At 43.9% G+C, this 25,919-nt stretch overlaps 1 protein-coding gene across 1 annotated transcript in view; it reads right to left on the bottom strand.

Moving 5' to 3' along the window:
• COL27A1 (collagen type XXVII alpha 1 chain) overlaps positions 1-25,919 on the bottom strand; it is a 247,496-nt gene that overhangs the window by 5,211 nt on the left and 216,366 nt on the right. Inside the window, exons 43-60 of the mRNA XM_084650113.1 lie at positions 18,384-18,440; positions 18,143-18,196; positions 16,474-16,527; positions 13,713-13,766; positions 12,122-12,175; positions 11,935-12,042; positions 11,390-11,497; positions 10,120-10,227; positions 7,078-7,131; positions 6,282-6,344; positions 5,270-5,323; positions 4,144-4,179; positions 3,448-3,465; positions 3,009-3,044; positions 2,671-2,697; positions 2,280-2,348; positions 1,108-1,276; positions 761-870 (exon numbers count right to left, since the gene is read on the bottom strand). Coding sequence (XP_084506239.1) covers positions 761-870; positions 1,108-1,276; positions 2,280-2,348; positions 2,671-2,697; positions 3,009-3,044; positions 3,448-3,465; positions 4,144-4,179; positions 5,270-5,323; positions 6,282-6,344; positions 7,078-7,131; positions 10,120-10,227; positions 11,390-11,497; positions 11,935-12,042; positions 12,122-12,175; positions 13,713-13,766; positions 16,474-16,527; positions 18,143-18,196; positions 18,384-18,440 — 1,233 coding nt within the window. The remainder of the gene's footprint in view (positions 1-760; positions 871-1,107; positions 1,277-2,279; positions 2,349-2,670; positions 2,698-3,008; positions 3,045-3,447; positions 3,466-4,143; positions 4,180-5,269; positions 5,324-6,281; positions 6,345-7,077; positions 7,132-10,119; positions 10,228-11,389; positions 11,498-11,934; positions 12,043-12,121; positions 12,176-13,712; positions 13,767-16,473; positions 16,528-18,142; positions 18,197-18,383; positions 18,441-25,919) is intronic.

Below are 25,919 nucleotides of genomic sequence, written 5' to 3'. Positions count from 1 at the left end.
TAAAGAAATTTACCCCCAAAATCATTGAATAGTTCTCTTCAAGTACTTTGATAATAGAACTGTGGTGATTAATTCTGATAAGTCTCAATATAGTTTCTGGTCCCTAGTTAGATGAGTGTGCATTTGCAAGCACCTCTTTCTAAATACACGTATGGGGGAATTTAAAATTCTGTGGTGAAATCCTGCTCCCACTGAAGTAAAAAAAAGACAGGATTTCACCCTAAAGTGCTTGTGCATGTGAGTTGAACTGTTTCTCACAACCATTTATGGAAAGCAAATACAAAGAGACATGAACGTGACTGAAGGGACTTAATTTAAAAATTCAACAAAATATTTTTAGAAGCATGTTTGGAATATTCACCCACTCCTTCTAATGATACTGGTAAATTATCCATGTGTTGGTAGAACCTTAGCATTCACTCCCTGATCTATGGAGACAACAGACTAGCTGGAGAGGAGGTGGGGCAGTCTAATCAGTGTTGTCATGGTTTCAGCCATAATATAGACAAAGAACAGTGTTAGAATGTAATTGAAGAATAATAAGCAATTTTTTTTTCAAAACTGTTAAAACAGCAATATAAGAACTAATACATACCCAATAATGTGAGGAAACTGATACAGCAGTAGTAAATTCTACCCCCTTTGGCACAAATCAATATACATTGTTACGCACTACCCTAAATCTCACTTTAACAACATAGCATTTGCTTTCTAGTGGGAGGGGAAGCCCGCTGAGAGACAGTGGTAGAACTGTGTGTACCTTAGAGGCAGTGATGGGGCTGAGACATGTCTGTCCACCTTTGGTGAAGTTACAGGTGACTTGAATGGTGTCTGAAGAACAGCCAAGATTTGGGTCAATCCAGTAAGTACCTGAAGAAAGGGAGCAATCTGGGATGAGGAAGAATAGGTGAGTGAACCAGTCCGCATTTCCTATGCATAAGATCCAGAAAGGCGTCAGCAGATGAAGAGATTTTTAATTTCTCTGCATAATGTGTCTATGCTAGTCCCGTGAAAGTGGGCCTGTTTGTTTGAACTGCTTTAACTGGCCCTATACGTGTATCCCTCTTGCGGCTGGGAGAATTCCCAGGACATGGTTGTGCTGCTTACCATCACCCATCTTCTGTTCACAGTTCATGAGGTCTCGACAGATGCGTGCAGGGTTCTCCTTTGTTCCCAGGGGTCTTTTGATGCTCTGGATGAGGTTGCTGAGGTAGTGTAGAGTCTTAAAGATCTCTCCTTCCTGGTTTAGCATCAAAAAGTCTGAATGTTGATAGCTCTGTTGTGGAATAGAGAAGACGGCAGTCAGGCACTGACTGTTGAGCTTGACAGAACTGCTGCGGTTTGAGAAGCCCCCACAAACAAATGCTGCATTGGCTAGACACGTCATCAGAATGCGTAACAATGGCAACTGACCCCTTTGTATTCTTGGGAAAAACACCCCAGGCAAAAGGTACAGTCAGTAATGGAAGTGACCAATGCCATTCAGTCCAAACAGTCATAGCTAGCTGTTTTCAATTGGGAACTTTCCCACATGCATGCTATAAAGAACGAAGCATGACTGACACTAGATGGTCCCAGCTATTCATCACTGTTCCCCAAAAGAGAGAAGCAAAACATTAAGAAGGCAGAAACCCCCCAGGATTCTATTCGGAGAGCACAAGCATTCTCTGATGGCAGCCCAGTCCAGTCTTGGCAATAACGTGCATTAGCTAAATTTTTGCAATACTTTACAATGGGGATAATGCCTCCCCACCTTTTTCCAACAGCAGAACGCAAGCATTCTAGGTTCTGGAACTGATGGGGGGCCTTAAACATATTCATCTGTTCTTAGTGTCAACAGTGGGATTCTTTAGAAAAGAAGCAATGCATCTGTAATCTAGAGTACACCTCTACCTGAATAGAAACATTTTGAACGCAGCTCAGGTTGAGAGCCCTTTAAATTATCAAGCGACTGAACAGACTGGACATCTCATTAAAAAGAGGTGAGAGAAAGGAAATGTTAAGATTTGCACAAGCTTAACAAACCAAAGTCTAATCCTGCAGTCCTTACACAGGCAAAATTCCTACTGAAGTCAGGTGAGTAAGAACGATGCATTCAGGCTTTGTGTTGTATACTGGTAGAGGGATAGGATCATGGAAGGAAATTGGGAAGATGGAATTGCTTTACATAAAAAGAGCAGGCAAGGTGGCATGAAAGGCTGTTTCTCCTCTTTAAGATTACACAGTGCAGCACTCTGCATCTGTATCAAAGCTTGGTAGGTTGAAAAGCATGCTGGTACCTCTGTAGATCTGAGTGCGGTGTTTGAGTCCATCATTGCCTGGAAAGCTGCACCAAAGCCATCCTGCTGCTGGTGGGGGAAAATATAACAACGGCATTTTAGGAGATTGTGAGACCTATTTGTAATAGGAGATGAGTGCCCTTTGCACAAGCAAACTGAACAGTAGATGTTTCTCTATATTTAGGTGCCAAATACCATTCTAGCAGGATATTGCTTGTATCTTCTGCTCAGTCCATGTAGGGGGGATGTTCTAGGCTAGGGGACATCAGCTTGGGAAAGCAGGACACTTGTGAGTTTCTGAGCTCTACATATGTTCACATGTGCATATCACAACTTCACTCACTATCAACAATAACAAATCTATCGTATAGAATAAAACCTAGCAACTTACAAATGAAGCTGGAATTCTTGTTGGACCCTAGAAACCAAAAGAAAAAACTGTTAACTATGACTGATTTTTATGTTCAATGGATAATAATGTCAAAGAATTTCTGATCCCCTTTTGAGATTATCCCTCTTTCCTGTGGGGTCCTCGCTACAGAGGGGAAATATTATTTCCTTTAGATCTCCAAGCACTTTACAAGCATTAGTTCATTCAGACATGCAAACTCCCTGTGAAGTAATTTATTATCCTTATTTTACAGGTGGAATCGGTGTAATTTCCAAATGAGTGAGTAGTCTCTTTGGATAGGGCTTGTCATCCTCTGAACCCTTTCCTGATGTACGTACCGGAGGCCCAGGGAGTCCTCGTGGGCCTGGTGGACCCTAAAGAGAAAAGCATCAGTGAGTAAAATGTCAGCAGTGAAATGATTCATCCTTGTATCCCAGAAAAAGGTGAGCCCCCTCCCATATCTTTTCTCTCCCAAAAATCTTCCAGCTCTTCAACATATTATTGTCCCTCAGCTCAACCCGTTGTGGAGACAGGAGGTGGCCATATCTTCCCACAGTGCAGCTTTTTACTATTCTATATTGTCTCCTCATGTAGCTCTCATGCTTTTGTCATCCTTAGTGGCATGTGCCTGCACCTCTTTGGTCCCAGGCCACACCCCCATTTTTTTACTTTCCCTACTGTCCATAGTTCCTCTCCCTCCCTCCTAAACTTTGTGGCACATCCGTTTATTCAAGCAAGGATGGTGACAGCCAGAAACCAGTTCTCTGAAATACTCACCCTTGGACCTTGCAAACCCTGCAGAAGAAAATCAGGAGGAGTGTGTCAAACGATTGCATGCCTCTAACATAAGGTCTTTCATCCCAAGGGTTTCCAGTATGTTTTAAGAAAAAGGAAAAGGAGGACTTGTGGCACCTTAGAGACTAACCAATTTATTTGAGCATAAGCTTTCGTGAGCTACAGCTCACTTCATCGGATGCATCTGATGAAGTGAGCTGTAGCTCACGAAAGCTTATGCTCAAACAAATTGGTTAGTCTCTAAGGTGCCACACGTACTCCTTTTCTTTTTGCGAATACAGACTAACACGGCTGCTACTCTGAAACCTGTCAGTATGTTTTAGAAGCTGTATCAAAATGCAGCCACATTGGAGGGCAGCAAGAAACCTGGGCCCAGCATATTGCCAAGGGAAATCATGGCAAAGGATATTGAGTTATCCCCAGTTATTTGAAAAGTGCCTTGGGATGTTTAATGGCTATGCAGTGCAGAAAGGGACATCTTTTTATAAAAGACTCTTCTGAAAAATGTGCACACAGTAAAACTGCATGAAGCTCACTGTATCCATCTTGGAAGGATGAAAGGCTGATTTAGTTTTTTGCTCCCTCCTATTCCACCTGTCTGGTATCCTCTGTCTACCCAATCTGAGAACAGTCTCCTATGCAGCTGAGGTACCTGAAGGATTCTGGAAGAGTGCTTACCGTTTCACCGCGGCTGCCTTTGTCTCCTTTGGGACCCTATTTAAAGAACCACATAGAACATGATTAGAATCAGGCAGGCTCCTAATAAGAGTAATCATCATGTTGAGGGTTTGACATGTTTTGGTGAAAAACTCTCTGCATGTGGCCCAACTATATCTCTAAACAAAACATGGCTGGTTGTCTGTCTTGTCTCCCTTCTTTGGGGAAAAAGTAGCTAGTGTTGTTGAAAGTTTCACAGATTACAAAAAGGAATGTTTATAAACTTCCAGGCTGAAGTCTGGCTAAAGGTATGCATGTCAAGGGAACAGCCAAGGCTTTGTAACTGTTACAGCACTTCTGGTGCATATATGCTGTTTGGTGTCAGAGAGTTGCAAGGTGTGTACTTGTTCTGTCCCACACCTGCCAATTAGGGTGTTACATATTTCTTCCCTGGCACATTTAATTCAGCTCATCCCGCCTCACTTTTAAAACTGATGGACTAATCCTTGTATTTTCCCATAGATTTTTTTCATCTTTATCAACATCAGTTTCCTGTGTGTGTGTTTATTTGACTTTGAAAGTGGCATCATAAAATAAGAGGAAGGAAGCAGAGAAATATTTTATTCTTTATTTTTAGGAAGTTTTGACTGAGTGCCCCCTTTTGGATTTTAGGAGTTAGGGTGGGAATAGGAGTCCTGGGCCAGATCTTCAGAAGTGCTCAAACTAGTATTTCCCATTGTGATACTTGGCCAAATTTTCAGAGGAGCTCAGCACATTTGGTGCGAACTCTCTTGAAAATTTCACTACTTGCTGAGGAGTTCTTTTCCAAATCTGGCTCCACAGCTTATAAATATCACTCTTAACAGTCTAATCCTTCCCACCCCAAACCCATACTTAAATAGGGCTGCTGCTAATTTATAAACTAAGAATTCCCACTACTCCTGTGACTGCAGCTGCACTTTTGTTGGCTTATTCTATAAAAATAAACTTTTTCGCCCCTGTTAATTCAGATGAGGTTTAGGCTGTACTTGTACATAGCTAGGAAGTGAAATTCAGAGACTTTCGAGGAAGCAGCAAACACTGGTCTAAATACCCTCAATCATTATTAGCTGTAATAAGTAAGGGCAGAGACAATAGACACACGTACAGAGTTTCCTGTAGGACCCAGAATTCCAAGCGGACCAATAATACCTTCCTTTCCCTAAAACAGAAAGCGAGAAAAAGACATTTATGAACTGGGGTCTAGGGAATGGAAGTCATTTCTTACCAAACTAGACCTGTGGAATATCACAGGGCTCTATACCCAGTACAAAGATATCGTGATTTCCCCCTTCTTGTCCCCTTTAAGGATGCTGGAGTTGCCTTTTCATTCCTAACAGCTGAATCAGAGACATTTTAAAGGACAAATTGCTACGCTAAAACTTCTGCTGTGTTGAGAGCCCAAGGGTTTACGGAGCATCTCTGGGATCTCATACATTTTCAAAAAGTGTCTTCGTGGTTTCCTTTTCCTCAGAAATCAATCCCAACAGTGGAGTTGCTCTCTCCATCCTGGGAACTAACTTACTGTATCCATGGGAAAGGCATTCACAGCTCAGAACTCCTGTCCTCCTTGAACTGCAGGTTGCTAGTTCCGTGGACTGTTAATGAGTTCACTACAAGGAGTATGTAAAATAAGACCTGACTGGACAATGAGACCATATCTTTGGGAAGCGGTTTATTGGACAGTTGAGAGTCCTCATGCTGGGGAATCTCTACTGGAGACTAGCAGCATTGTAAAAAATTACTTCCCGGGTAAAATAGCATGCTGTACACAGCTAATTTATTTACATTGAAATTCATCTTAGTGACTTAAGGGGACAACAAGAATTAGTTGCTTAACTGCAGTTTTCTAGTAAAGGAGGAGTAGAATTGTACTCAGTATATGTGGGGTAGTTAGAATGTGGTGTTGAAATCAAAGGTTGCTATAGTATCTTGTACATGTGTTCCTGTATGACCCAGCTGAACTGCAGCTTCTGATTAGAGTGTATGTCAAATGTGCTGGGTTAAAGTCCACTTTAGCCCCCCTTTTTGTGCAGCTCAGGGTTTGGCCCACAGACTGTCCTGAGAAAAAGCAGACGACGGGAACAAGGAAGTTCTACAATAAAGTTCAAAGAACTCACCATGAGACCTGGTGGTCCCCGTGGGCCCTGAATTCCTTTGAACCCCAGGTTCCCTGGTGGTCCCTGTAGATAAAAATCAGACATGAATCTTGAAAGACTCAACGGATGCACACACAAAGTTTGTTTCTTTGCTTGCTGCTCTGGAATAAAGACAGAAATGCAACCAGTTGTATGCAAGTCCTGATTTTTTTTAACCTGTGGGCCCACTCCCATGTTCTGCAAATCATCCCCCCCCCCATTCTCTAGAAAGCAGAATAGTCCTTTTCCTTTGGTAACTTAAATTTAAGGTCATATGAGATGTTCAGATAAAACGGTGTAAAACCTATATAAGGGCACACAACACCAGTGTCACTCAGCAGGGTCTTTTGATAGGATAACTGTAGATGAAGATGGGAATCTCTTCTGACAGAGCAAGGGCAATAAAGACATTCAACAAGTCAAAAGGACATTAGGGATGGAACATTAATCCCCTCACCATCCATCCTGGGGGCAATCTGAGCTCCACCAAGATGACTGTAACTTCAGTGTTTTAGGGATTTTAGAAGTTGAGTGTGGCTCAAACAGCTAAAAAGAAGTAAACTCAAGTAGTTAGGAATCATCATTTGGGTACAGTAGTTTCTGGAGCGGCACCTGTAAAGAAATTTGCTGCCAGTCTGCATTGGATCTCCCAAGAGCTTAGAACTGCAAGAAGCATGTGGCTGTTCCCAGTAATCCATCTGCCACAGTAAAGTGAGGAAGAGAATGTCTACCTTATACAGACACTATAGAGCCCATGACATACAAGGAAGTGTCTTACCTTTGGCCCAAACATGCCGGCAATCCCTGGAAATCCTGACTCGCCAAAGTCCCCCTGGAAATAACAGCCAAGCAAAGAAATGCAAGAGCAATACATTTGATCATAAATGGCTTATCACTAAAAGGTTCATGACACTTAGAGAAATAGAAACATCCATAAGTATTTTTCATTCTCTCTAAGCCTGGAATTATGAATGAAGACTTGGAAAGGAAATCAGCTGTTCTGAGAGAGAACTGGAGATCTTCCCATCTGGTTGAATTAAGATATTTGCATAGTCTCTCCTCCCCACTCCCAAGTTGCTAGGAGGTGTAACAGGGCACAGCTTGGGAGTTTGGGCCATGGTCAGGGGAGAGGAGTGTCTGCTCCATGAGCAGTCCTTAAAGGTCTCTACAGCCCCTACCTTTGCACAGCTTCAGACACTGATAACTGTCAAATGAAAACCCTGTTTTGCTTTTTAATACAAACTAAGCCAAGCTGACTCCTCTTGAAGGCCCATTTCAAGCTGCAGGCGTTTTGTCTGTCAAAGTATGTGCTTAGAACTTTAAAAACCATGAAAAATATATTTTTTTCAACTCTTGCCCATTTCAAATATGCCTCCAAGGATTATTGCTCATATTTTCAAGGGAAAAACATCACCTTTTAACAGTTAGGGTGTGTGATCCAAACTTGGATTAACACATAGTGGACACTGTCATAATACATGTAACCACTAATAAAAATGGAACAAACAAATCTGCATGTGAACACCCTCATTTCTATATTTTGAGATACAAGCTTTTTGGTAGCTATAGACTTACTGAATAGCGACATGCCAAGTGACTCAGGATGGTTAGGAAAAGATTAGGACAAAAATATAAGCACAATGACTCTAGAATCCTAGTAATAAAAGAGATGGAAATGTGTCTTGTTCAGCCCAGTTCTAAATGATTTAGGTGATGAGGATTCCACCAGTTCTCTTACAAGGTAATTCCAAAGTCTAATAGACTTGCTGGTAGGAAGCTTTTCCTGCCATCGTAGTGATAAATTGCTTGGCAAGCCAGGACCTATGTGAAATCCGTAGAGTACAAGAAGCTTTCCAAGGATACTAAAAACCTTAACTACCCATTTATGGATCCTGGAAGGGAAACATACTGCTGCTGCTCCCACAGTAGGAGAATCTCTCTCCATGGAGTGGCTGGCAGCACAAATAAATGCAAAGCAAGAAGAGTTCTAGAGGAAAAGGGGACGTGTACTAAGTTACAGGAACATCTTATCCAAGAGGCCTGGATCAATATTTACGTAGCAACCTCCAGAAATGAATATTGGGTACATGAATCTGCCACTCATACACACAAAAAACAACATAATGGGACTCAAATGGACTCTGCTTCTTGAGCCAGGAGCCTATGACCTGCGTGGCCACTTAAACGCTTCTTCTGGATGGTGGCGCATGCAGCATTCTAGTCTCTCTCACTCTCTTAAAGAGTGGCACTGCCCTTGGAGTGAAGGAAGAGAACTTACCCATTCCAGAGGAGAATGGGGTCCAACACTGGCATAGACAGCAATAAACCTAATCTTAACACATTGCTAGGTATTTATCCATGGCTTAAATGTACTGATGATCTCATTGTTTGTGATGCTTAGTCTAGGAAGGGGAACGAACCGGCCAGCATGCATACATATTTCAAACAGTTGAAGATCCCACTGGATGCAAAGGCAAACAGATGTTGAGCAGACAGAGTGTACAATAAGAGATTTAGATTGGTTTCTTTTTAGGGGCTCTCTAAATATTAGGGATAGTAAGGGATGCAAAAGTATTTATTAAGTGCTGACAGTTTGCTCTCCACTGTAGAAGGCAGAAAAGGGATATTATTTCTGCCCCAAGTTGTTTACAGTCTAAGCTATTAAAACTCCCAATATGGCATCAGCCTTCTCTCTGATATAGCCAGATACACAGCCCTAGACAAGGCAATCTTACAAGTGCAATATATAAAAACAATAAGCAGCAGCAGCCTGGTTTAGTAATGGGGTGTGTGCACATTTCCTTTCCTTTGCCGAGGCTGATCAGTGGTTGGTGTCCCTGAGAGCCATAAAACTGGATTCCCTTGGGGCGTGTCAGCACAGCAGCTGGGATGCGTAAGTACCAGTGCTATACATGGACTAGCTGTGGTCAAACTAATGCCTTACAAAGCAGTGTAGCTGCAGTGGAATGGGCAGTGGCTTCCGTTGCTCAAGTACAATCCCACTCAGCCCCATAGGTATGTACTTGGGTGGCCAGCCTCAACTGCCACCAGGGGCGATGCGACTTTGAGGTACTAGCTCAAACAGAGCTAGTGCATGTGTGTCTATCTGCACGGGGAATTACACCGCCCAGCTGCTTTGTAGACAATGCTCTTGGCTCTGGACTTACAACTACACTGCCATTGATACCATACCAGGAGATGGCCTTATTGCTAAGTACTGCTCCTAAACCTCTTGCTCTACCAAATGCAGGCTGCAACATTCCTTTCCTATCCTGGGTCAGCTTACTCATCGCTAATTTCTAGAGGTAGGGATGCTGTGTAGTAGGATAGACACCAAGGAGTGTAATATAAAGTAATGGCTGCAGGGTGTGTGTAACATTCAAATTGTGATTGACAAGGATTTATTTGAGTGGGTGCAAATGAAAGTGTGATTGGGTGGAATGAGCTTGGTGGTCTCACCTCAGTGGCCAGTCCAACATTAAAGAGCGCCAATACTGAAGAAGCAGGTCTGTACTGACGTAATTGCACTTGTTCAGTGCAGCTGCTCAGTACATGATGCCATTCCACTGTCTCATGTTTATGAACTCCAAACTCGCACAAACTTCACTATTTAAAAGCGAAACATGAAATGATGTGCACAGAGTTCCACAACCGCCCAGCCTTGGGAAGCGTGTGCTGAGATTGTGTCCGTGTGCTACAAAAATGCATGCAGTAGAGCATCCCAGGACTCTACCCCCTATGCACTGCTGGGACTCTGAGCCACCTCTTGTAGCTAGGAGAACTACAGTGAGACACGATCATTTAAATGAACACAACTAACCGGCTGTCCTTTGGGTCCTGGCTCTCCTGGGCCTCCTGGGAGCCCCATCCCTCCTTGTGTACCCCGTTTCCCTGTTGGGCCAGTCTGCCCAGGCAATCCTCTTTCACCCTACAAAGAACACAGAATTAAAATCATTCCAGGGGATTAAATATAAAAACATGCAACAGAAATGGCCAGTGTTAGGGTATATATGACAAGGTGGAAAAATAATGGCCACTGGGGTAGGAGATGTGACTTCATCTATATGTATCACACAGGGCTGGGTGCAATGATAGATGTTCTTACAGGATGTATAGCATGAAGCCAGTAATGGACACCCGTTTTCCTAGAGGTAGTTCACCAAGACCTGCAGTTACAAGCACAGCTGTACAAGGTGTGTCACAATGTAGCATTTGAAGGGATAAGGTTCATGTTCCCCCTCATTTACACCCTTGCATGCCTACTTGCCCTGCCCCACACAATTTCTCAGTCTCTTCTCTGAACAAGGCTGACAACAGATGATTAATCCACCTGAAATGCTAAAGGAATTCCAAGGTTTCAGTTCAGTAACTTTAATCCAAAAGTTACAAAGCTAACATTTGCCCTGGCACCGACTTCCCAAGTCAAAGACAACAAAGGGGCGTCCAAGACCCAGCATCTCAACTCCTTCCCCCTCCCCCTGACCTTGCAGTGCTCCAGTGATAAAGGCTCAAGTATCAATCAGTGGCGACAGCCTGTTATTTCTACCCAAGGCAGCTGGGGGGCAGTAAGTGACAACTTAATGGTAATGTGTTAAATGAGTATAATTTGATTCAAATTCTTCTGGCCTCTCCAACCCCAGCTGGAATCTCTCTATTTACAGTCCCTTTTTACAAATGGCTAAATCTTTACTGGGTCTGCTTTGTGTCCTATGATCCACATGGGACAGGGCAAGAACCAGTGAGAAATCCAGGGGTCACTAAACAAGCCTTTCACTGCTTCCTCTGGCTCATAACAGTGCCCCAAACCATACCAGTTCCAGCAGTTCAAGCCCTGTTGGTGCTAGCTGAAAACCTGGCAGTGTGAGCTTCTTTCCAGTAGTGCCTTCTAAGACACTAACAGTACAGACTTCCAAGGATCCAAGACCTTCCAAAGGAGGTGCCTGGTCATGCTTGCTAGGAGTCTAGCAGCCTGAGCTTCCTAAAAGCAGTGTGGGCCAGGACAGGCTGTGTGAGCTTCCTTGCCACCTTCCCAAGTTCACACTTGTTTTAACAAACAAAAAACCCAGTACCACGGCGAGGTGGAAACTGACCTTAAATCCTAGTGGCCCCTGTGCTCCGGGGAGACCAGGTATGCCGGGGTTCCCTCGTTTTCCCGAAATCCCTGTTGTGCCTTCTTCCCCATCATCTCCCTGTTCTCCCTATAAAACAAGTCCAGGAGAGAATACAGAGAAAGTCACCCTATCCTTCTGGGCATGCTCACCCCTTTGAAAAGGCAGCCAGAGCAGCGTGACTACAGCTACACTGGGTGGGCGTGGCTGGCATGGCGTGCATTTATGAATGGCTGTGTGAGCATGCGCATATGCACAAGATTTTACAGCACATGGATCTGCGCATACAAGAGCCTGTTTGTCTGGCTGTGAGAGTCACTTTACTTACACACTTGTCCACATGGAGACATCTGCCTGGGTTTGTATGTGTGAAGTCTGTGCAGTGGTGTACAGGACCCACTCTGTGTATATAAGACAGCATGGCTATAGCAGTGGGTGTGTCAATTTCTACTGCTTTATCCTTTGCCCTTCCCTCCTCTGGGGTAGTGTTTGCTTAAGGTGTCCCAATATAAGTGTTTCAAACTTACCTGCAGCCCAGTTGTGCCATCCTTCCCAGGCACTCCGTCCACTCCAGGAGAACCCTCCTGACCCTGCCTTCCCACTACTCCCCTAGGACCAGGTAACCCAAGAGGACCCTACAAACACAAAAGAATTAGTGACTGAAGTGTTGGGATGCCAGGGACTTGTAAAAGAAAAGGCTGAATTTTCACCTACCGGCGAGCCTCTGCTGCCCCCTTCACCCCGTACTCCTTGCTTTCCTTTTTGACCCTTAAGGCAAAAAAAGAAATAATGGGAAGCCCATTTTGGCCTGTGCAATGGAGAGCAGTTTAATAAGGAGACATATGAGGTCAGTTGCTACAGCCAAAGGAGATGAATTATTATTTGGTTTTATTACAAGTGGTTCTCTAAGAGTTTCTGGGTTATCTTCTTTAGAGGGCAGGAATGAATAGCCAGAAGGAAAGGCCCTGCATTTTCCTAATATAGAACAGATGAGGACAAATAAAGCAGGACGATGAATTTGAGAGAGAACTCCACAGCACTGGCATGCATTACTGCGAGATGCTCAAAAATCATCCCATTCATCATTCCTTGGCGGCATCATGGAAAACCAACAACCAAGCCTTCTTCAGGGGACTCAGATAGGGAAGGTCTTATTCTGGTCTCTGATAGATTAGATAGTTTCCCCCCGTCCTGGAGAGTTGGGGGATAAAAGCTTCTTATGGCTAAAATCTGTAATGCTGATTTGCCGATAAGGGGAGGGGAAGTGTCAAAGCAGCAAGTATGTGGTTCTGATTATTAGCTAGGAACAAGGATTAACTCCTGCAGTATGAACGGAACACTTGGCCTTATCACCTTTGCTAGGATTCAGAAGCTTTGAAGCTCTGTCATCTGCTAACACATTTTTAAAAAATAAACCAAGTGTTTCGTGTATCACTTCTCCATCTGCAGACAAGTCTCTGAAAACTGGCCAACTGTGTGGAACAAGAGCTACTGTTACTCATTAGACCCACGGGCAGTTCCAGATCTACTATGGGTAATAGGGTGTGTCTTTCTTTGAATCCAGTGGCCAGTGAACTCTGTTAAAATCACCTATTGTAGATTAGTCTACTTGGCATTATGCCAGTTCCCATATCTTGCAGGATGGAATGTGAATTAGCCGAGGATTGAGGTCATCCACTTAAATTTAGGCAAAAGAAGTCTCTGGTGGTTAACGGATTGGGAAGCTGTAGAGACAGGGAAGTAGAAGTAGATATTGGTATAAATTCAGTTCAGATAAAACCACATGCGGTGGATTCTCTTCGTTGCGGGGGGAGCAGTTAGAGGGAATGACCCTTCTGAGAAGTAGGAAAAGGAGAATTGTGTGGATAATGGACTCTGGATTTGGAAGGTTTTAAGCCAGAAAAGTTTTATGGTTGAAACCCAGCTACAGAGAGACAATTGCCTGGTTCAGATTTCCCCCAGGGGCAGAGATGCCAATTGTGGTCAAGAGAGGCAGAAACTTGACGAGGTGTGGGCAAGAGGGACCACACCAAGGTCCCAAGGCATGTAACTAAGGACCTGCCGGGGATTCATTCACAGTCCTAGTACTGTAATTCTCTTGATCTTCTCCAGCCCCAGGAAGCCAACAAACTAATGGGTTTGGACACACAAATCAATATTTACAGCCCTCCTACTGGGTTCTCCATGGTCATTTCCAGCCACAGACCAATGAACAAGCCACATACTCTTGGAAAAACCGTGACAGTTCTGATTTCACTTCAGCTTTAAGCTTTGGATGCCATAAATTCACCCCCATGAAGCCTACCTCTTCACCTTTGGATCCCTTTGGCCCTGGCTGGCCTGGTGGGCCAGGATCCCCCTAGAAAAGAGGACAAAGAAAATCTGTTTGAAATACTTTTCTGGCAGCATCTTGCATAAAGTATGAAGAGCAGCATTTGCTGTGTCCCTTACAGCACTGACCATACGGAATCAATTACTGGGAGCAGCCTTTGCTCTCACAGCCCTCCTGGGGAAGGAGGAATAAGAAACGGTCTCCAGAGACTATTTAACAGGGTGTCATTTTGGAGAAGCAGCATAGTCTCTCCCTTGCTTGGTTTGGGACTGTTTGACTTTGAGATCCACAACAAAGAGCAGGTAATAGGATCAGGTAATAGGATCAGGTAATAGAGCAGGTAATAGGATCAGGCTCCTCAATGAAGAGTTACAGCTCTGGTTTTTAAAGCAGATCCAGTAGTTTTTGCAGCAAATACCACGATGATGCTTATGGTATTTGCCTCCTTCTCTCTCCTGAGCCCCAATCCCAATCTTGAATCAAGATTTCAGATGTCTCAAGGCCAGCTACGAAGTGGAGAGGGAGAGAGATAAGGAAACAGATCACCGTTTCAGAAATCTGAAACATTCCCCTCCCCATCACATATATGCGCCCTCCCCTCTTCCTATTCCGCTTTTTTAATGGATTTTGCTGATAGCAAAGCAGCAGGATGTGTATTCTCTAACCATGAGACACCCTGGACTTATTCCAAAGAAGATGTAGCAGGTTATTGCCTGTCTGCAGATCTCTCTCATTGTAGTTTCTAATCGTCTGCTGTTTCTGAGCCTCCTGTTTCTATACCTTCTTCTCCAGAGCTGCCTGCTTCTGTTGATTATCTTGGGGCAATTCAGAGGCTAGAGTCAAAGAGCTATGAAGGATCACCTAACCCCTTCTAATCATGTCACAGATCACTGAGATTGGGACTTAAGTAATAGAACCTACAACACTCTTTCTATAGCCCCACAAAGAATGAAAGTCATTTCAAATTTAACTGACACTGTCTAATATGTTTTAGTATGTTTTTGCATGCCAGGGTTTACAGCTCTGATTGGAGAGAAACCAGATGATAAGCTGATTTTCAGGAATGGTATTCATTGAAGCTTTGAGCAGATGCAGCTCAGGAACTAGAATAAGCCTAGATAGCACAAACAGTATGAATGTCTTTGGGGATCAGTTACATATGTGTACTTTGAAGGTATGCACAGCATCTCAAATTTCTATTAAACAGTCTTATATTACTATGCTAGACTGTGTAACAATAGGAGCAATATGGAGGGGATATCAAAACAGCACTGACATGAAAGAAACTTGACAATACCCCATCTATGTTCATCCCACTGACATTCTGGCCACTTCTCTCAAGCTGAAAAACTTCTGCATTATTTGTTTACAACTGAGTAACACATTCATGTTTGAAATTGCACTTAGAAATGAGGAAAAATGGGAGCACCAATGCTCTACGCTGCGTAGAATGTGAAGTGATTGTTTTATTTCATAACCCCCTTTTGAAGAACATCCTAATGAATGCATTTTAAGTCACATCTAAGAGCTGTGTAAACATAACAGAGCAGAACCTTGGCAGATGTAAACTGATAAAGCTCCACAGACTTCAGTGAAGTGATGCTGCTTTAAATCAGCTAAGGATCTGGCCAGAGGAATCTGATGCATGGCTTGTTACTACAGTCCCCACTGTTTATGGAATGATTAATGGCGAGACAGCCAAGCCAATGTTTAGGGCTTATTTTTCAAAACTTGAGAACATCAGGGCTGAGTACAAAAACACTTGTGCACTTGCATGTCTAATTTACAGGCCACAATTACCATCACTGTGTGCAAAAAAATCTAGTACTTGAGCATGAAAATACCTGGTCAGTGGTTTGACCGATCATTTGTGTGTGCACACAATCACAGTATTTGCATGTACAAAGTAGATGCATTTACACACAGCCCCCAGAAGTTCAGGTTTTAAAAATCAGGCCTTCATTTTTTAACTGATTTTAGTCTTCATTAAACATGCTGGACTGAGAGAAGGTACAACACGGGCAGCAGCAGAACAAACGTATCTCCCGCTGCCCCTCCAGCGGTCCTCAGCTTACTTGGATGGGCCTCTGTAGGAGTGAGAGGGGACCCAATCAATCTATGGCCTCTGCTGAGACTGCCAATGAGGAGTGGGGGCCTATTGTGATTTATGCAATGTGGACACTCGTCCAGTGGGAACTGGATGAAGATCCAACTCATTCTTATCTAGTCCAGGTATGTGTAAAGCATTTCACACAGGTCACTAAACAGCCGTCCCATCTGAATCACTACTGACAAGTTCTGGATTCAGACCCGTGACTTCCAGGTGAATGCCCCCATATTGATATAATCATTACGTTATGAATCTCCCAAGCTTTCCCGTCCTCTTTTAATCATTAAAAATGTCTGGTAAGACAGGTCTAGGGACACAATATTAGAACATGGGAAGCTGCTCCTGTCTCTTTCCCTACTTGTTTTATAGGAAAAACAAAATATATCATGTGACATACTTTGATTACACCTTCAGGAAGCATAAAGTTTATGGATATAGATATTCTTAAAAACCCCACTGAGCCCTGGCATATGGAAATGCACGTATTGTAGTTTGTAGCTCACCATGCCTTTCCTCTAACCCCCTTTCCCATGCTGCTCACCCATTCTATCTCCATTTGTCACATACACAGTAGAGTAAGATCAGATTAAAATCAATCAATTATAAAATAAAATAGCGTCTTACAGGTAGACCTTGCTGTCCAGCTTTTCCTCTGTCCCCATCAAGTCCTTCTTGACCCTTAAATAAATGAGAGTGCGCATGTTAGTTTATTCTCTGGATTCTCTTTCTATAGGTAAGCAGCAGTGGATGCTGCAGTCACAGCATACAGTGTGGTACTGGGGGATAATGGGTGGTGGGAGAGGTGCAATGCACGCAGCTGTATTCTGCCAATGCCGGGAAGGCAAAGTATGTGGGTGGTGCTATTCAGATGAATACATCACTGGGAAGCAAATGTTTTTCTTGGGCAAGAGGACCTTCCCCCAGCTGAACTCCTAACTCCTCCAATTCCTTCCCAACTCAGATTTCCCCTCTCTATAACTGTGGGCTCATTTCTGACTCTGAACACTCCCTCTCCTCTCTCTTTCCTCTGATCTGGAACAGCCTCCCTGTATCTCTCTGCCTCAATGAGTTTCTCATCTGAAAACATCTCCTCTCCCTTGTCTAGATCACTTTCTCTCAGTATTATTATATAGCTCTGCTATTCTGTATTTAGTTTTATGTAGTATTATATAGCACTGTAACTCTGCATGCATACTGTACATAGATACTGTACAAACAAAGGTCTGAACCCTTTAGGGCTAGTTGATACCCTGGTATTTACAGTAAGTATAGAATATAAGTGGCAAGTAGACATGGCCTCTTGAACATTCTTAGGGAAACAGACATCTTGGATTAACTGAGCTAGTTAACTTTTCCAAGAATAATGTACACTCTTTCATGGATATTCATAGGCATCAGGCAGCTAAGAGTTACAACTAGCTACTATGTCACAATTTAAGCAGGAAACAGAGCGTACCTAATGCATCAATAAATACACAATGCATTAGTTTAACTAAACACTTGATTACTGATGCCCCATAGAAAGACTACAGTGAGTAGCATTTCTCTGGCAACTTGTGGACAGTCATTTGGAGATGACAAATAAGAGAGTTTGGTACATTTTTGTAATTAATCACTCTCACTGACTGCTTTGTAGTGAGGCAAAACCTAATCCTAAGAGATTCTTTTCAGACCAGCTCCAAGCAATCATGTTGAGAAGCTACTGACACAGGGACTGGAGGACTATACAAAAACAACACAGGAGTAAGGGGGACTCGTTCATAAATCTGGTCTTGGCTAAGAGAGCCCACAGCTAACTGAAAAGATTTTGGAAACTCAATCCAGCAAGTTAATAGGGATCCCCTTGAAAGCATCTAGTCTTGTGCCGGCAACTACAACCCAACTGTCTCAACTCTCACCCAACATCATCATGACCTAGCTGTCTTGTGAGCTATTTCATCAAAGCCTTCTGAGCATGTTCCCCAGACCCCATGATATTTCCTCTGGATTTAAGTCACTGATAAAAAGGTCCTGCTCATTTTCTCAGCCTTGCAAGCTCAGCTCAGATGTGTGATATTGTGGGATGCTGGACCTGATGCTATCTGGTCTTTTCTTTGCCTTCAGCAACTGCTCTTTCACTTTAAAGGAAAGAGATCTGAATCATTCCTCTGGGTCCTGAGTAAAGCTCAAAGAGCAACCATGGTGAGATGTCACATAATAAACAGGGCCAAGGATGTAAGCTTTGTGGGCTGTTATACAGGTGAAAAACTTCTCCAAAGTTAGTTCCTAGGCAAATATTCAGAATAGGACTTACAGGGTAGCCAGGGTCTCCAGGCTCCCCTCGATCTCCTCTGTTGCCAACTGGACCCTACAACAACACAATAAAGGTTCAAGGTAGATGTGAAATGCCAGTGGTCCACTCCATGTGTCATGATCTCTAAATACAGCATCTTCAGTGATCAGGGAAAAAATCCAGGCAGTTGGCTTGTCTGCATGTGCATCACACGCAAAAATCAGGCCACAGGATTAGAGAAGGGACATGAATAATATCTTACTCTGTCACCAGGTGGTCCTGGGGGGCCTTCTATTTTCCCATCATCACCTTGTTCTCCCTGTAGACATAAATATTAATGTTAAAACAGCCAGATCCAAAGCCCTTTAAAGTCAGTGGGAACCTTCCCAATGATTTCAGTGGGGTCTGAATGAGGCTTTAGAGACTGGATAAAAAGATGGCTTTAAAAGGGCACCAACTACTTAAAATTAAAATAATCATCACATTTCTGTTCAAAAGTTTTTTTGTTTTTACCTGTTTTTCTTACAGATAGCATCTGTGATTCCCAAAGGTGAATGACAAAAGAAAAATATAAAGACATTCCTCTGGATTCTTTTCAGCTGGTTAACTTTGTGCTGAGTCAGTTTCACATCATTTCCCCCATTTGTGTGCGCATCTCTTTTGCACAGCAACACAGGAGAGAAAAAACATTCTTTAACAATAGTCAAATGTGACGGCAAACCCACCAGATCTGAATAAGAGGCCTCAGGCAGGACTAGCTCCCGAAATTACTGAACTCTCTTTAAAAATCAATTGACAACATTTCAAATTGAGAGGAGGCCCCTTTAAGTCTAAGGATAACATTTACAGAAGTGCCTAAGTGACTTCAGAGATCAAGTCCCATTTCCAAAACGACTTAGAGCAAGACTGACAAAGGCATTTAGGTGCCTACTGATGCAGCTAAGCCACGAGTGGGATTTGCAAAAGCACTAAGTAGCCTAGATGCCCAACACCCATCAACTTTCAATAGAAATTAGGCACCTAACTTGTTCAGGTACTTTTGAAAATATCACTAGGTATCTGGGTAAATTCTTAGCTGTTCACAGTCTGGCTTGTAGGAGCCTAAGGCTACGTCTATGCTGCAAGAAAAGACCCACAACAGTCTCAGAGCCCAGGTCAACTGACTCAGGCTCATGGGGCTAAAAATAGCAGTGCAGTTGTTCAGGCTCAGGCGGGAGCCTGGGCTCTGAAACCTGGTGAAGGCAGGGGTCTCGAAGCCCAGGCTGCAGTCCAAGCCCGAATATCTACACTGCTATTTTTAGCCCTGCAGCCTGAGCTTGTAGACCTGGGCTCTGAGACTCACTGCTGTGGGTGGTTTTTTTTTTTTTTTAATTGTATACACATACCCTTAGGCTCTTTGCAAGTCCGTGGGACCTGGGCTCCTAATTGCCTACATCCCTTTTGAAAATGGGATGTAGGCACCTAAATCACATAGTTGCTTTTGAAAACGTTACCCTAGATCTCTTTCCGTTCAATATTTTTCCATATAAAGGAAGTCTAGCTAAAACGATTTGTTTGAAATACACATGGGTACCTCCAAGGGTGAGGCTTAGTGAAGGGCGAATCACACCTACATGCCTGTTTGGATAAGGATTATGAAGGATGAAATACTGCTAAGTTTGCCTCAGGCTAAGGATTAAGTGAACACTGATGGGTAAAACTCTGCAGGGCTCTCTTTAAAATGAGGAAAGATGCTTTAGTGATTGGCACATGATAGATAGATTGGATTTATGATGAGAGATTAGCCTTTGAAGTTCAGATCCTTCTTTTGCGTTTGGCAAACAGGGATGGAATTTTAGGGAAGGTCTGAGAGTGTCTGTCTCTCTCTCTCTCGTTCATATTATTCCCTGTACTTCCTGCTTCTGGTCATGCTGGGGATGCTGCAACAACAAGTCCCACTTGGGGCATTTCTGCCCTTCCCAGTTCCATCTGGGTCAGGAAGCAGAAACACAGAAATGGGTAGAGTTGGAAAACAAGGGGAAATTGGTGGTGGGTGGGGAAGGGAGAGGAGGACAAAGTTATTTCAAATCTTTTGAACTTCCAAAAAATTGGGTCTAAATTTTGGGTTGGTTCGTATTGATTGGAACCAATTTGCCCATCCCTAACAACCCGGCACCAGCAAAATTGTGCAAAACTGTCCATGCTGTGACATGAGTTTGCTCACATACTATCTCGTGCCAGGAGGAGTGGGGTAGACAGCAATCCTTATTGTACCAAGAAGAAGGATTATTCTAAGCCAAGGGCTGCAGTACAATGCTGGCTTTGGCAAGAGCGTTAGTTTTCTAGTGATGTCTGAATGGTTTCTTTGCGGACTGCTTCTGCCTGGTCTAGCTACCCTTTTCTGAGGAACGCAACTACACAGAGTTATTTGCAGCTGCCTATAAAGTTAAGCAATGGGAGGGAGCAGGATGCTTCTTTGACCTTCTGAATTGTATCACCCTGACAGTCAACCTAGTTCGGAATTGAGCCGCATTTTTCCTCACCCGATTGCACATTCCCTGATCTATAAAGGGAGCAGAACTGCTCCAAATACATACCCTGGCTACATGCGGCTATCACAAACTGTTCTTGTAGTCACTTCAGACCAGATGGTGAGCCCCTTACACAACTGCTTATGTGAGTAATTTCACGGAATTCAGTGGGATGACTTGTGCGAGTAACTACTCAGCAGCCTGAGCGAGGGGCTCACAATGAGGCACTCAGTTACCCTTCCTGTGCATTTCACCCTCTAAAACATAGATGCTGTTTTGCTGTCGTTGTTTTAAATTCCCTTGCATAAATCACTTGGGGTTACAGTGTCCTATTTCTTCTCGAGCCCAGTTCAGAGACATCTGTCTCTTAGCTCCCTGCGTGATAGCTACATTCCAGCTCCTCTGGTTTTTGGTGACTTGATGTTGCTGAATCTTTGACATACTGGCTCCTCAGGATTAATGCACTTCACAGCTCCTTTGGGGTTCCAGGTCCTTAGGATTGTTGTACTGCAGTTTTTAGGTGATCCTTTCTCCTGGCACATGGGGGCTGCTGGGTTCTGACTCTTTGGGGCTGCTGCACCAAAAGTTCTCTCATGTATGGGAACTCACAAAGTTAATTCATGTGGAGCCAAGTAGTTGAGTCTTCGTAATTCTCTGGTAATTGGTTTCTACAAACCATCCCAGTGTGGTTATTAAGGTCCCCTCTATCTTTCTTCCATAAGTCCTCTATGGTGCTGTGGGTACCCATGATGCCCCGAACATTTGGCAATTGCTCAATGATGCTGCCACCTGGGAGAAGACATGCAGAACTGTTTGTCTGTCCTTGACTTTTGGTAACGGCAGGTATGCAATTGACAATGCTCAACTTCAGACAGTCCCAACTGCGTTCAGCAGCAGAGCGCGGCTGTTGCCAACAGCTCGTTTTCTGAGGGTGGGTGTAGGCACAGGGGAAGTTTATCAAGTGTGACTGTGGCACCGGGGAAGGGGATGTGCCAAGCTATATTGCAGGCTTTCAGTTCAAGGATGAAGAGGGCCTTGCACCAAGCTTAACTTTTGCAGACTGGCAGAGTTAGATTCCTAAAGGTTTTGCAACACTGCATCTGGTGGTATTCAGATCGGTGTTCATGTCGCACTCCCCATCAGGACCCAGCTCAAGCTGGGGAAGCTAATGATCCAACCAGCGGATCAAATTCGGTGATGAATCCTAGTCACGTGCCACTTGAGGGACATTGCACATACGCTAAGATGATGACAACTAAGCAATACATATCCCCTCCATTATATTCTTAGAGATAATGGCATTCTTTCCTTTCTCTGTGTACTGCCATTCCAAAATTCACTATCTTACGCCAAGGATTTGGAGTGGTACTGGTGGGGTTAGGTTTACATTTCCATTTTTAAGGGATAACATGTTTGGGAGATTCAGTAGGATTCTTGAGGAATGGAATATAGAGAGAAGCTGTGCAAGGACTGCTCATGGGTATAGAGTTGGGCAATAGATGGAGAGATTTTGGTGGCTGATTAAAAATAAGAAACAAAATATGTCTAACAGTCCTTCCCATGCTGCCCCCAGAGACTCCACTGTGAAAGGGCTTCCTATGTGAAGCCACCAGCTAATACCTTACAACTGATCTACTTTCTAGCCACTGTTAGAGTAGTAGGGACCCTCAGGAAATAGGGATACAAAGCCACAGCTCCTCAGTCTCAGATAAGAATCTGAATGTATGTATCAGGATGCAGAAGGCTTGACATTGGATACTTCTCTCCAAAGAGGTTGTGGATGCCTTTTCATTTCACATCCTAATCCGACATGATCAGGGTTCAGATCAGAGAAAGTTCTAAACTTGGGACTTCTTCAAAGAGTGTCAAGATCTCTGTAGCTGGTCCCTAGAACAGAGTGATGATGCTCTAGATCCCATATATACTAGACACCTTCCCTACAGGTCTTCAACAGCTCCTGGATGCTACAGGGGTCTTAAGCCTGACTGATAAATTCCAGTACCGCAGGGCTGAGCTTCTCTAGGACTTCTTGACGTTTGGATTATTTTCAGAGAGAGGGAGACTAAAGGTCTTTGCTAATTCTTTGGAAAGTTGCAGTTAAAAAAAAGTTACAGTAAAGGGCAGAAAAGTAAACAAGTTGGGATACAAATGGAAAATGCATGGAGGAAAAGGAAAGGCTTGTTGTTATTGGCTCCCCTCCCAAAGTGAGATACACCAGTTTGTAATTTTTAAAAGGATCTCATCTGGACAATCCTAAGCGGCTGCCAAATGATCCGAGCAAGGCCTCTGTGAGGAGCTGTGAGTGTACTAAAATCCAGCAGAATAATTAACTGGGATGGTGCTGTGGAACTCAATTCCAAAATAATGGATATCTTCAGGCTAATTAGTGCTTTGGAAAAGGGCAGACTTTCTCCACCATTAAATACCCTTCTTCTGCACTGCTCATTTCCTACAGAGTTTAAAAAGTCACAGCACAATCACGGCCCCATTTCTTCCCTCTGCAGCTTTCGCTTCACTCTTTCATCTCCAAGGTCTGAATTCTTCCTCATTTGGTGTTAAGTTTACACGTGAACTTGGGGAAGGATCCTGACACGTGTATTCGTGTGCTGTGATCCAGGCAGTTCTTATAAGATAAGGAGGGATGGGTGAGGCTAGGACTTAGATGAGAGGCCCCCATGGAACACCGACATGCTTCAGGAAGTGGTGCTGGGGATTCAGCAAGTAATGCTGCGTTCCCCGTGTCACTATAGAACCAATGCCCCAGGATGGGATTAAAGCATCACTGTAGTGGTGGAGGTGCCACCTTTCAGGTACGATGAAAAACAGGGGGCTTGACCGTTTGCGGTCATTACAAGTTCCCATGGTACTTAACAGCAGAGATATTGTAATGCTCTGATTCAGAGAGTCCAAGGCAGGAAGGGACCGCTGTGATCATCCAATTCTAGTCTGACCTCCTGTATAACATAGCTCATAGGACTTCCCTGAATTAATTCCTGTTTGAACAAGAGCAGAGATTCCCAAACTGTGGTACATACACCCCTGGGGCACATGAGCCTGTCAGAAGTGTCATTCTGTCCCAGGGTGGTCTGTCTCTCCCACGAGGCAGCAGGGTCCACCTAACTACTGCGTCATGACATAGCTCATTCAAAGAAACAGGTATCAAAGAGAGCAGCTGACCAACGAAGTGCCAGTCAGGCAGCTGCCTCCCTAATATGACATCCTGGCCAAATTCCAGTTTGGGTAATTACATTCCCCTGCATTTCCCAGCGGACTATGGGATTCACTTTCACTTCCCAGATTTAACCCAGAGTTGGCTGCATTTCACTGGAGGATGAAATGACCCCTGTATATAATTTAATTTTGAAAAGTGCCTGGTAAATGCTGTGTAAATATATTGCCTCTGGTATGGTGACTTCCAACAGCAGCTGTTTGGTTTGGGATACATTTTCTCTCCATCTTCTTAATGCCTCTGCTGTTTATTCTTGTAGTCTTTCTGCAGTTGCTCCTTTTGTGTACCACTGCTATTTCTGATCCTCCGGAAATTGATTACTGGTCCTGCAACCTGTGCCATCTAATTAACGTGTGCTAGCCCAGTCCACTTGGGATGGCAGGAGCATGTTTGTCAGTGGCTGGCATCCAAAGCAGTTCCCAATCCCAGCAGCAGAAGCACTGCCTGATAATTGTGAGGCTTTAAAGCACAGCTAGCAGTTGTCTGGTGTTGGACAGGTTTCCAAGCACAGTGATTGCAAGCACAGTTTGCCAAGCAAGTCTCTTGAGGCTGGGTAGGCCAATTGCCAAGGGTGGTTCTGGCAAATTGGTAGCTATAGAGAAGGAGGGATTGGCAAGCAAATCTGTTCAGATTAAGGATTTTTGGGAGCATTAAATACCAAGGTGGGCACCTTGGATAAGCTTAAAATTTGCAGTATGTAGGGATAAACCAGCAATAATGACTATACAATACAAAGTCTAATATTGCACACATCTCATTCTCCTCTGTATTTCACTGCTTAGAGACAATGGCTCTTTTTGCTTTTGGTGTGTTACACTCACTGTTTTGCGCCAGGACACTGAAGCCTCCTGTATCTAATGTGTCTGGAAACCTGGGCCAGTCTCTCAAAGGACAATGTGTAACAAACTGTAAGACCAGTAGGACAACGGAACAGTCTGCCTAGGGAGGTCATGGAAGCTCCTTTGCTGGAGGTTTTCAAAAGGAGGCTGGAGCCATCTGCCTTGGGTGGTTTAGACACAACAAATCCTGCATCTTGGCCTGTGCTTGGTGGAAAGTTTTAGCTCTTCTACTTCGAGCCAGATGATGGCAGGAGACTTCTTGGAGAATGGATGCCACTTAATGGAGGACACAGAAGCTGGGGGCCATTCACCTTGGTACAACTGGAGAACACTATGGGAAGGTTTGGGAAGCTAACAGGTAGCAAGCTGGTGATGGAGATAAGGGAGTATCAGAGAAATGGTCAGATGCCCCAGTGCCAGAGACACATCTTAAGGTTGGAAGGGAGCAGAGAGAGAAGTTCAGGAATTCTCAGTGGCATCAATAATAATCATGCCTGGGGCAGCATCTCTGGGTTGAGAGTGTATCTAAATTCAACAACTGGATGCTCTCCTAACTCCTTCTAATATTTTGTCACAACTTCTGCAGTGGAGTCAGTCACAGCGTAAAAGGAGACCAACTCACATGTCTCAGAGACTCATGTCAATGTAAAGAATCTCTAGACACACCAAGGTAGAAGGGCCTAGCTATGGGTGCCTTTCCACTTGGAATCCTCACTTGGTATAATGGGTTCAAAGTCCTGGCAAAGATGTACCCATGAGATCTCTTCTTAGAATCTCAGGAGTCCCTGTAAGGAAGGAAACTCTTGCCTGCAGATGCACGTCTGTGATTGTGACCATGTGCAATAACACAAGTGCTGAGGGATGCCAATAATTCAAACCCTGCACTGAGTGCTTCCTGCAATAGGAACACTAGGTACAGTAGGGTAGAAAACGAGGATCAATAAAAATTCAAACAACTTTTCTCATGGTAGGGTCCAATTTGCAACCACTTCCAATTACTACTCTTTTCCTTCCTGCGCAGGGGGGAAGAAAGCTGCTGCTGTAGCTACTGACAGACATGTGATTGGCTCCGGCAACAATGCAAGTACAGCCAAAGCCAGCTGGGATCATCTTCAGAGCATTGAGCAGCAAGCTGTGCCGAGAGGAAGCCACTAAAATATGAGTCACTTCTCCAGCCTGAATTGGGTACGATCAAGCTGACTCAGCAAAAGCCTTGAAAG

Source organism: Lepidochelys olivacea (assembly GCF_965140295.1).
Source record: "Lepidochelys olivacea isolate rLepOli2 genome assembly, chromosome: 16".
In the NCBI taxonomy this organism is placed as follows: domain Eukaryota; kingdom Metazoa; phylum Chordata; order Testudines; family Cheloniidae; genus Lepidochelys; species Lepidochelys olivacea.
Note: the sequence above shows the minus strand (reverse complement) of the source record. Positions and strands in the feature narration are given on the sequence as shown.